At 58.0% G+C, this 11,681-nt stretch overlaps 1 protein-coding gene across 1 annotated transcript in view; it reads left to right on the plus strand.

Annotated features, from left to right (window-relative positions):
* PTPRS (protein tyrosine phosphatase receptor type S) overlaps positions 1-11,215 on the plus strand; it is a 121,486-nt gene extending 110,271 nt beyond the window's left edge. The window contains exons 24-35 of the mRNA XM_082379269.1: positions 632-729; positions 808-931; positions 1,517-1,692; positions 1,772-1,891; positions 4,666-4,820; positions 4,919-5,204; positions 5,431-5,609; positions 6,359-6,485; positions 6,571-6,696; positions 8,679-8,833; positions 9,025-9,160; positions 9,892-11,215. Of these exons, the coding sequence (XP_082235395.1) occupies positions 632-729; positions 808-931; positions 1,517-1,692; positions 1,772-1,891; positions 4,666-4,820; positions 4,919-5,204; positions 5,431-5,609; positions 6,359-6,485; positions 6,571-6,696; positions 8,679-8,833; positions 9,025-9,160; positions 9,892-9,960 (1,751 nt within the window). The 3' untranslated portion in view covers positions 9,961-11,215. The remainder of the gene's footprint in view (positions 1-631; positions 730-807; positions 932-1,516; positions 1,693-1,771; positions 1,892-4,665; positions 4,821-4,918; positions 5,205-5,430; positions 5,610-6,358; positions 6,486-6,570; positions 6,697-8,678; positions 8,834-9,024; positions 9,161-9,891) is intronic.
* Positions 11,216-11,681: the final 466 nt, after the last annotated feature.

Consider the following 11,681-nt stretch of genomic DNA (forward strand, 5'->3'; position numbering starts at 1 on the left):
ATCCCCCCACCGGGGGCTCCAAAGATAAGGGATGTCACCATCCCATGTACCAGATGAGAAAATGAGCCCTCAGAGGGCAGGGGTTCGTGGCAGCTGCCTCACCATCCAACACACACATACCCCGTGTCTCCCCTCCCCGGTCCCTCAGCTCCACCTGGCAGAGGACTTTTTGGTCCCTGTGATCCCCAAGGAGCCAAAAGGGGTATCGGCCTCCCGCCCCTACCCCAGGGACGGTATTTCCGAAAGCCCGGCCAGCTGCATCCGCTTCTTCATCTCTGTGTCACTTGCCTGCTTCTTGCCACGAGGCACCAGGAGCTTGAAGTCCTGGGGGGGTTGACCCTTCCCCAGCCCCTGCATCCCCAGCTGGTTGCGGGGGGCACTGGGGAGGGTGGGAGCTGGGGCTCGGCCTAGAGCCGCCGCCTCGGGCTCCCCCTCCAGCCCCGCAGGCCTGGGGTCCCTGCCCCCACGGGGGCTGCCCTGAACCTTCCCCTTCCCCTCCCCCGCCACTCCCTCTAACTGCAGCTCGTCCATCGCAGACTCACACTGTAGAGCACCCCCCCCGCCCTCCCCCCCGGCCCCCGGGCTGGCCCCCGAGTGACCGGCCACGCCGGCGGGTCTTCTCTTCCGGCAGGCATGCTCAGTCACCCGCCCATCCCCATCACGGACATGGCGGAGCACACAGAACGCCTCAAGGCCAACGATAGCCTCAAGCTCTCCCAGGAGTATGAGGTGAGCTGGCCCCCGCCTCCCACTCTCCCGGGCCCACAGACACCCACCCTGACACCCCCCGCTTCCCCTTCCCCGCAGTCCATCGATCCGGGCCAGCAGTTCACGTGGGAGCACTCCAACCTGGAAGTGAACAAGCCCAAAAACCGCTATGCCAACGTCATCGCCTACGACCACTCCCGTGTCATCCTCCAGCCCATCGAAGGTAGCACGCGGGGCCCCAGGCTCCATCATGGCCGGCCTCACTCCACAGAGAGCGCGTAGACCCCCATGCCTCCTCTTGCCACGGGGCCAGGCCAGAGTGGACTAGCTAGGGGACAGGTGGGGAGACTGAGGCCTGGTCCAACGCCAGCCAGAAGCCACTGGGAAGTTTTAGATATGTATTTAACTGATGGCCGCTGTCCATGACATACTTCCATCTGTTCCTCTACGTCAGTGACGCTCATCAGGGCAGTTCCACCACTCGGAACATTTGGCGATGTCTGGGGACATTTTTGTTGTCACAGCTTAGAGGAAGGAGGTGTTAGTGGTGTCTAGGGGCTAGGGGCCGGGGATACTGCTCAATAACTTGCAATGCACAGGACAGCCCCCAGCAAAGAATGATCTGGCCCCAAATGGCTATAGTGTTGAGGTGGAGAAACCATGAAGGACATGCCGCACGATTTCCTTGGGGACAGATTGAGGCAGTCCAGGAGGGCTTCCAGGAAGTGGGAGGCGGTGGACCAAGGTGGAACCAGCCGAGAAGGACAGAGTGCCCCCACTGATCTCTGGCTTCTCACCCCGGCCGTAGGCATCGTGGGCAGCGATTATATCAACGCCAACTACGTGGATGGCTATCGGCGGCAGAATGCGTACATTGCCACCCAGGGGCCGCTGCCCGAGACCTTCGGTGACTTCTGGCGTATGGTGTGGGAGCAGCGGTCCGCTACCATCGTTATGATGACACGGCTAGAGGAGAAATCACGGGTGAGGCCTGGACCCTGTGGCCCCCAAGCCCTCAGTCGGCCCTGGCCCACACTCACCTCTGTTCTCTTACCTGGTGCAGATCAAATGTGATCAGTACTGGCCCAACAGGGGCACGGAGACCTACGGATTCATCCAGGTCACCCTGCTGGACACCATCGAGCTGGCCACGTTCTGCGTGCGGACGTTCTCCCTGCACAAGGTGGGGCCCAGGCCGGGACTGGGGGCTCTGGGGAGGGGGTAATGGGGGTGGAGGAGGAAGACGAGCTTCTGCCCTGGGAGCTCCCCATGGGACAGAGAAGAAACCATGTTGACCCAGGCTGACCACATTCTCAGGTGGCCCACTTCATGGGTGGGGACACTGAGACTCAGAGGGGAACAGCTCTTGTCTCTAGCCACAGCAGGAGGACAAACCAGCAGAATCCTACTTAGCAGTAAACCTGCTGTCCCCTTGCCATCAATCACCCTGTCCCCCACACCAGGTCTTCCTTGCTCTCTGGCCTCACCCAGCCTGGGTTTATGGCAGGGTCCTGGCAGGGTCTTGGCCATGCACTCAAGGGGCTTCCAGTCTTGGATGGAAGACACAGTGGGCAGTCGAGACTGGGGCAGAGGGAGTCTTTAGATATGTATTTAACTGATGGCTGCTGTGCATAACATGGTTCCGTGTGTCCTTGTACATCAGTGGTTTTCAATTGGGGCATTTTGCCATTCAGGGGACATTTGGCAATGTCTGGGGGCACTTTTTAAAAATTTTTTTATTGAAGTGTAGCTCAGTTACAGTGTTGTATTAATTTCTGCTGTACAGCAAAGTGATTCAGTTATACATAAATATACATTCTTTTTCATATTCTTTTCCATTATGGTTTATCACAGGACATTGAATATAGTTCCCTGTGCTGTACAGTAGGACCTTGTTGTTTATTCATTCTGTATATAATAACTTACATCTGCTGACCCCAACCTCCCACTCCTTCCCTCCCCCAACCCCCTCCCCCTTGGCAACCACAAATCCATTCTGTATGTCCGTGAGTGTGTTTCTGTTTCATAGATAGGTTCATTTGTGTCATTAGATTCTGCATATAAGTGATATTATATGGTATTTGTCTTTCTCTTTCTGACTTCACTTAGTATGATAATCTCTAATTGCATCCATGTTGCTGCAAGTGGCCTTATTTTGTTCTTTTTTATGGCTGAGTCGTATTCCATTGTATATATGTACTACATATTCTTTATCCATTCATCTGTCAATGGACGTTTAGGTTGTTTCCATGTCTTGGCTATTGTGAATAGTGGTGCTATGAACATAGAAGTGCATGTATCTTTTTGAATTGGGGTTTTGTCTGGTTATATGCCCAGGAGTGGGATTGCAGGATCATATGGTAGCTCTGTTTTTAGTTTTCTGAGAAGCCTCCATATTGTTTTCCACAGTAGCTGCACCAATTTACATTCACACCAACAGTGTTAGGAGGGTTCCCTTTTCTCCACACCCTCTCTAGCATTTGGTATTTGTGGAGTTTTTTAATGATGGTCATTCTGACCAGTGTGAGGTGGTACCTCATTGTAGTTTTGATTTGCATTTCTCTAATAATTAGCGATGTTGAGCATCTTTTCACGTGCCTATTGGCCATTTGTATGTCTTCTTTGGAGAAATGTCTATTTAGGTCTTCTGCCCATTTTTCCATTGGGTTGTTTGTTTTTCTTGTCGTTGAGTTGTATGAGCTGTCTGTATATTTTGGAAATTAAGCCCTTGTCGGTCACATCGTTTGCAGATATTTTTTGTACGTTGTCTTTTTGTTTATGGTTTCCTTTGCTGTGCAAAAGCTTGTAAGTTTAATTAGGGTTCCATTTGTTTATTTTTGTTTTTATTTCTAGTGCTTTGGGAGACGGGACATTTTTTAGTGTCGCTGGGGAGCGGAGGTGCTCCTGGCACCACAGTGTTCCCCTGGCCGCCAGCCAGGTCCTCTCAACATTAAGCATACATCTGGCCCAGGTGCCAGAAAACAGTAAACGGACACGAGGGAGTACGGATTTTCAGTTGATTCACACCTTAAGCACACACTGTGTGTCAGACCCTTACCTGGGCATCAGGACACCCAAAGTGTCCTGCTCTCGTGGGGCTTACAGTCTAGTGGACAAGACACAGACAATAAATATGTAAAATGACAGGAAATCTTACACATAAAACAGGGAAGAATAGAATGGGTAGTGGAGGACCTGGAGTTGGTGAGGAAGGGAGGAGATCTGGGGTAACAGCATTCCAGGCAGAGGGCACAGCCTGGGCAAAGGCCCTGGGGCCGGACTGTGCCTGGGGTGTTTTAGGAACAGCCAGGAGTCCTGTGTGGCTGGAGCAGAGTGAGCGAGGGGGAGAGAGGGAGGAGGGGAGGGCAGGGAGGGGACGGGGCAGGTCGTGCAGGACTCTGTGGGCTGCAGGGGAGACTTGGGCTTTTACCCCCAGGGAGGGCTGTGGGCAGAGGAAGCAGAGGAGGGGCGAGACCTGACTTGGGTCTCACCAGTGCCCTCTGTCTGCTGCGGGGGGAATAGACTGCGGTGGGGATGCCCGGGGACCAGGGTGACTGCTCTGGTCTGGATGGATGTTGATGGGGCTGGACCAGGGTGGTCACCATGGAGGGGACGAGTGAGAAGTGGGTGGGCTTGGGGTAGACTTTGAAGGCAGAGCTGACGGTGCTGACTGATGTCTTGGATGTGGGAAGGCAGGGGAGGGAAGTTAAGGGCGACTCCTAAATTCCGGCTGGAGTGCGTGGAAGGATGGCGCCGCCATCAGCTGAGATGGGGGGCACAGTGCTGGCCGCGTTGAACATAAGATGCCGGTGAAACTCCCGGGCAGAGACACCCCCAAGCCCCGGGGCAGCCGCGCACCTGAGCCACTCGGAGAAGTGGTGGTCTGGAGGCGTGAACGTGGCCCCCAGCACGTGGGTGGTGGGCTGTGGTGACCAGCGGTGTCCCTTTGGCCCCCAGAACGGCTCCAGCGAGAAACGGGAGGTCCGGCAGTTCCAGTTCACGGCGTGGCCAGACCACGGGGTGCCCGAGTACCCGACGCCATTCCTGGCTTTCCTGCGGAGAGTCAAGACCTGCAACCCGCCGGACGCGGGCCCCATCGTGGTCCACTGCAGGTACCCCTGTCCCGGTCCCCCGGTCCCCGCTGCGCCCCGCCGCACCTACCCCACCCCCTTGCCCGGGGGGCCCCTGACGACCCTGCCTGTCTCCGCAGCGCTGGCGTGGGCCGCACGGGCTGCTTCATTGTCATCGACGCCATGCTTGAGCGGATCAAGCCGGAGAAGACGGTGGACGTGTACGGCCACGTGACGCTCATGCGGTCCCAGCGCAACTACATGGTACAGACCGAGGACCAGTACAGCTTCATCCACGAGGCCCTGCTGGAGGCCGTGGGCTGCGGCAACACGGAGGTGCCTGCCCGCAGCCTCTACGCCTACATCCAGAAGCTGACCCAGGTGGAGCCCGGCGAGCACGTCACCGGCATGGAACTCGAGTTCAAGGTGGCCTGGGGGGGTAGAGGTTGCTGTGGGCCGGCTGGGGGAGGGGGCTGAGCGGGAGACCAGCGTTAAGGGGACCAGAGGGTGGGGGGGGGTTGGTGTTCCCCTCCCTGCCAGGCCCCTGTTAGCGCCCTGGCTGAAAACACACAGCCCACCCCATCCCTGGGGAAAGTAGGTTCCCAGCCGGAGGCTGTCCTGATGGTGACCTCCTGTCCCCTCGTCCCCACAGCGGCTGGCCAACTCCAAAGCCCACACATCCCGCTTCATCAGTGCCAATCTGCCTTGTAACAAGTTCAAGAACCGCCTGGTCAACATCATGCCCTACGAGAGCACACGGGTCTGTCTGCAGCCCATCCGGGGTGTGGAGGGCTCCGACTACATTAACGCCAGCTTCATTGATGGCTACAGGTACCTGCCCCTGGCCGCTGCAGGGGCCCTGGCCTTTGCCGGGCGATGCTGAGGCTTCAGAAAGGTCCCAGCCCTGCCCTCGGGGGGCCTCCAGTCTTGCATGGGAGAGAGCTAGACAGACCCTGCCAGTCTCAGTCACAGCTGAGGTGGAGGGAATCTTTAGACATGTATTTAACTGATGGCTGCTGTCCGTAACATGGTTCTGTCTGTCCTTCTCTATCAGAGGTTCTCAATCTGGGCAATTCTGCCAGCCAGGGGAAATTTGACAGCATCTAGGGACGTTTGGATGGTCATAACGGGAGTGAGGGGGCAGGATTACTACTGGCACCTAGTGGGCAGAGGCCAGGGGTGCTGCTCAGCACCCCACAGTGCACAGGACACGGCCCCGCCACAAAGAATCATCCAGTCCCGAACGTCGGCAGCGCCGAGGTTGAGAAACCCTGGCCGAGGGAGGCTGTTCCGGGGGCGGCTACTGCCTACGCACAGCCCTAGGGAGAGCTTGGCCTGTGCAAACAGCGGACATTAGTTTAACGGTACTTGAGTGCGGGCGGAGGAGGAAGGCAGGACAGGTCAGCAGACAGTCCTGCAGCCTCCTGGAGAAGCGGGACTCTCTTCTCAGGCTGATGGTCTCTCCAGGTGGAAAACGGGATTATTTGGAGGGTTGAACCAGACAGGGAGGGAGATGATGCCTGGGCCGGGGTTTCCCCGTGGCCCTGGACTCACACATGCCCCCCCCTCACCCCCCGCAGGCAGCAGAAGGCCTACATCGCCACGCAGGGGCCGCTGGCGGAAACCACGGAGGACTTCTGGCGCATGCTCTGGGAGAACAACTCAACCATCGTGGTGATGCTGACCAAGCTGCGGGAGATGGGCCGGGTGAGCCGGGGGCCACGGGGGGCGGGGCAGGGGCCGGGCCAGGGCCGGGGGGCAGGGCTGACCACGGCGGCCACCCCCCCAACAGGAGAAATGTCACCAGTACTGGCCGGCCGAGCGCTCCGCCCGCTACCAGTACTTCGTGGTGGATCCGATGGCGGAATACAACATGCCTCAGTACATCCTGCGGGAGTTCAAGGTCACAGACGCCAGGGTGAGTTTGGGGACGGAGTGCTGGGAAGGACCAGAACCCGGGCCGGACCCTACAGGCTGCTCACCGTTCCTCTAGTGGTCTGGAGAGGGCTTCCCTAGTTGGGGGTAGAAGCAAAGGCCCAGGGGAAGGAAAAGCCCCCCAGGGTTGGGTGGAAGAGGAGAGAAGTTGGCCAGTTGGACAATCACTCCCACCACCAAGTGGGTGGAAGAGAGGGCCTTGACCCCATGGCATCCCCGTTGGAGCGTGTGTCACACCACTCACGAGGGAACATGGCCCAAGGCGATCGTGTTAAAGGGAGTGAGTGGGGCGTTTCCCTGGAAGCAACAACCCATGGAGGGTAGTAGCGTTAGAGGGCTGAAAGCGGGCTGGGGGAGAGGTAATGGATTGATGGTGCCGGGCGGTGGCCGACGGAGCCGTAGATGGAAAAGAGCGGAGAATCCACGGGTGGCATGATGGGGCATGGGAACGTCAGTCGGGATGTTGTCAGTGGATGGCAAAGCCTGATGGGTAAAGAGCATCGTTAGTCATCGTGCGTGGGTAGTGCAAGATGGCACCGTTGGGTTGGTGGAATGGGGGGGATTGCAGAATCAGTGGAAGATGTTGCTGTTGGGTGGTCGTGGAGGAGGGTGGTAAACAAGGATGGTGTTGGATGGGAGGAAGGTGGGGCTGGAGATTGGAACGTGTGGATAACAGGATGGAGAATGCCAACAGAACATGGTACTACGCGTTAGTGAAGGGTGATGTGTTATCAGCAATGGGTGGAGGAAGATGAGACTGGAGAGGACAGATGTTTGGCCAGTGGTGGATAGAGACGCGCAACGGGAAATGACTTTGGAGAGAGTAAAGAATGACGAACATTCAGCGATCAGTGGTAGTAGACAGTGCTGTTGATGGCATAAGGTAGAGGAAGGTGGGATTGGAGGAAGGAAGTGTTAGGTGGTGGAGGATGGAGACCATCAGGGTAAGACGACATCATTGGATGGCACCATTTTGACGTAGAGACTGTGACTGGGAAAAGGTAGATGATGAGTAAAGGAGGGTGGTGAGCGTCAGTGGAAGATGGTCCTTAGAGGGGGAAGAGTGCTGAATTACTAGGGACAGATTATGGAAGATGATGGCACCATTGGGTCGTGATGAATGGAACGTGGCAGAGAGCCATGATGTTGGATGGCCCTGCTGGGTCTTGGGAAGATGGGATTGGTGAGAAGGATGGTTGAGTGGTGGGGGTGGAGTACGTCAGTGGGAGGCGGCATCGTGGGATGCTCAAGGACTATGAGTTACCCGCAGTGGATGGTGAAAGTTAGGAGGTAACGGTGTTGGGTAGCACGGGTAGAAGGTGAGCTTCCAGTGGTGGCTGGTGGAAGATGGCGCCCTTGGGTGGTGAAGGCTAGTAGGTGATGGCGCTGGTGGGTGGTCGAAGACAGTGAGCAGTCAGTCAGTGGTGGGGGATGGAAGATGGCACCACTGGAAGGTGATGGTATGGGGCAGTGCTCTTGTACTCTGAGATGGTACAGAGTGGAGGACGCCAGGGAGCTGGAGAATGGGACCAAGAAGGGCAGGTGTTGGGTGCTCTCTGGGACGGCACAGGATGGAAGATGGCAGACAGCAGGGGTGGATGGGATTGGAGCTGGGCAGAGAGGAGCAGTTGGGGGGTGGGGGGGTGAACGATGGCCATATAAGGTGGTGTCACTGGATGGTGAAGTTAGAGGCTGGTGAGGAGGATGAGCGTGGCATCCTCGGGTGCTGAAGACGAGACTGGAGCATCTCAGTGAAAGATGGTGCCATTAGACAGCGCAGGACAAGGAGTCGTCAGGGTGGATGGCGGAAAATGGGGCGGAGGATGGGGAAGGACGGAGGGTGGTGGCTGGTGGTGGAGGCTGGGACTTTGGCGAGGGTGGGAAAACAACCATGACCGCCACTGACCTTGATAACAAGACCGGGCTCTCTCTCTCTCTCTCTCTCTCTCTCTCTGTCTGTTCCAGGATGGACAGTCCCGGACTGTCCGGCAGTTCCAGTTCACGGACTGGCCGGAACAGGGCGTGCCCAAGTCGGGGGAGGGCTTCATCGACTTCATCGGCCAAGTGCACAAGACCAAGGAACAGTTCGGCCAGGACGGCCCCATCTCTGTCCACTGCAGGTGGGCTGCTCCCCAAGCCCCGGCCAGTGGCCCGGCTAGGGAAACCGAGGCCTCGTGAGGACGGCCTCAGGCGCTCCCGTCTGGGCTCTTTCCATCCCTGGGAGGCCTCAGAGCAGGAGGGATGGGAACCGGGCAGTTAGGTCAGGCTCCCCCAGGCACCCGCCCCTGAACTCCCGCACTCTCCCCAACAGCGCCGGCGTGGGCAGGACGGGCGTCTTCATCACGCTCAGCATCGTGCTGGAGCGGATGCGGTACGAAGGCGTGGTGGACATCTTCCAGACCGTGAAGATGCTGCGGACCCAGAGGCCAGCCATGGTGCAGATGGAGGTGAGGGCGGGACGGGAGGCGGCGGCCGGGCCCCATGCCGGTGCTGGCCCGGGCCTCTGTTTCCTCCCCCGTGAGATGAGCACAGCCACCCTCCACTCTCTGGGTGCTTGTGGGTGGAAGGTCCTCAGCCCCTCCTGCTTTGGGCTGCCGCAAGAGTAAGCTGAAGGCCAGAGCTGAGACGCGTCCCTTGGAGTGGGCAGGGATGCGTCCATCCCGGCCCCAGAGTCACAGCGAGGTCCGGTCAGGCTCAGCCAGGACCCCGGCACGGGTCCCGAACCCTGAAGTGAGGCCCAGAGCGGGGAGGGACTTCCTGCCATCGAGTTCACATGGGACATTTTAACAGTGTCCTCCAGGGACTTCCGTGGCGGTCCAGTGGTTAAGACTGCGCTCCCAGTGCAGGGAACGTGGGTTGGATCCCTGGTCGGGGAACTAAGATCCCACATGCCGTGCGGCGCTGCCAAAAAAGAAAGAAAATTAAAAGCAAAAGAAAAACCAGTGTCCTCCAAACTCTCCCGTCTCTGGGGAGACAGAGCTGGAGTGGCAGCCTGCCAGCCCCCCGGGGGGTGTCGCAGGGGATGGCCAAGCGGCCGCGTCCTAAGAGACGCGGAGGCGGATGAGGAGGGGAGAGCCCAGCGCAGGCGCAGGCTGCTCTGGGGGCCCCGGGCAGCCCTGGGAGGCTTCAGAGCAGGAGCGGCGCTGACAGAGGCCCACCCCTCCCCTCCCCCACGCAGGACGAGTACCAGTTCTGCTACCAGGCGGCTCTGGAGTACCTCGGGAGCTTTGACCACTATGCAACCTAGAGCCTTGTCGGCCCGGCCCGACTCCACCGGCCCCGACGCCTCCCGTGCCGGGCGGGCCCCGAGGCCTGGACCCCGGCGGCCGGGGCAGGAGGCGGCGGCCGTGTTTCCGCAGGGTCTCCGGGAGCGACGCGGCCCCTCGAGCCCCAAACCCCCCGCGTGGCCCCAGCCACCCCCCCCCCCGGACCGGCCGCCGCCTTCGCTACTCGGCACATTCCTCATTTCCTTCCAGAACGAGATTCCAAAACGAGAGATTCCGGGGTGGGGGGAGGGGGGAGGCGGTGAGCAAACGGGGGAGGGGGGCTCTTCCCCAGAACCGGAGGAGGGCGGGGGCTGTGAACTTGGCCCTCGTCCTCCCCTGGGGAGCCTTCCTGCCCCACAGCCTGGAGGGCGCCGGGGATGGGGACCCGATGCAGCTCTCTTTCGAACGCAGTGTAACTATCCAGTGACATTTCCTGTTTTTTTTTTTAAATAGTGTATTTTTTTTTCCTTTTCTTTTTTTTTTTTTTAAGAAGAAACAAACAAACGGGGGAAAAAAAAGAAAGACTTGACAGTCAACGAATTTAAAAAGAAAAACTTGGCTTATTCCTATTCTGTTCACAGACAGTCTATTTTTTCACTGTAGCAGCCGTTCTTGTGTGCCAGCTGTGTTGGCAGGCGTGCGCGAGCTTAGGCTGCCCCTGTGGCTTGCTTTTTTTTTTTTTTTTTTTCCTACCATCTGAAGGTGTGCCTCACTCAAGAATAGGACCTTTTGCTCCTGATTTTTTTTTTTTTTTTTTTTTTTTTGCTTCTTTTATAATGAAATTCTCAGACATATCCAGGAGGGTGGGGGTGGGGAGCAGGGGAACTCGGGCCCACCAGCGTCAGGCCTCGAGCCCACGGGCTGGGCGCTGCCATAGAGGAGATGGCAGCGACCCCCTCCCCGCAGCCTGAGCCCCCATCCCCCTGTCTCCCACCCCGAGGAGAAGGACTGAACAAAACGGGAGGTTCTCACTTCTTCGGGGAGAGAGAGGCCATGTGCTGCCCCAGATCAGGGACCCTTTCCGCCCCCTGGGACCGTGGGGCAAGTTTTGGGGCAGAAGGATGGGATTTCCCGCCCCCCCCCCCCCAACCCCTGAGCAAGTAAGTTTTTCTCTTTGTACAAGAGCAGATCTGCCGTTGCTTTCAACACTGTTTATTCAAACGGAAGCAGCTGGGTGGTTTTCCCACCTCTGTGTATGTAGATAAATCGACTTTGTATTAAAGGAAGATCGTCTGACCCCGGCCAGTGGTGGAGTCTTTGTCAAGCCCCCACCTCGTCTACCCCATCTCCCTGGGGCAGCCGGGGGCCTGGAGAGCTTGAACGCAAACCCCAAGCCCTGGCCCTGCAGGGGCTGCCTCATTGATAATAGTTACTCTTACTGATAACTGTGACCACAACTGAGCATCTACCACGGGCCAGCCCTCTGAGGTGGGAGTCAACCCAATTTATAGATGAGGAAACAGAGAGGGCAGGCACCAATGCAAAGTCACACAGTGGTTTGAAGTGGACCTGGGATTCACACCCCAGCCAGTCTCATCCACAGCCCACAGAAGGGTCAGTGATAAAGCTGAGTTCATGGAGGGAAGAACTGGGTTGGGAGCACTATTCTTCCCCACGCTCTAGGCCACCCAGTGAGTGGACCCTACTCTGAGCCAGAGTCAGTCAGACCCTGGAGGATGGAGGGAGAGCCATTCTGGGTCTA

The sequence above is a fragment of the Balaenoptera borealis genome, assembly GCF_965194805.1.
Source record: "Balaenoptera borealis genome assembly, chromosome: 2".
Taxonomy (NCBI): Eukaryota; Metazoa; Chordata; class Mammalia; order Artiodactyla; family Balaenopteridae; genus Balaenoptera; species Balaenoptera borealis.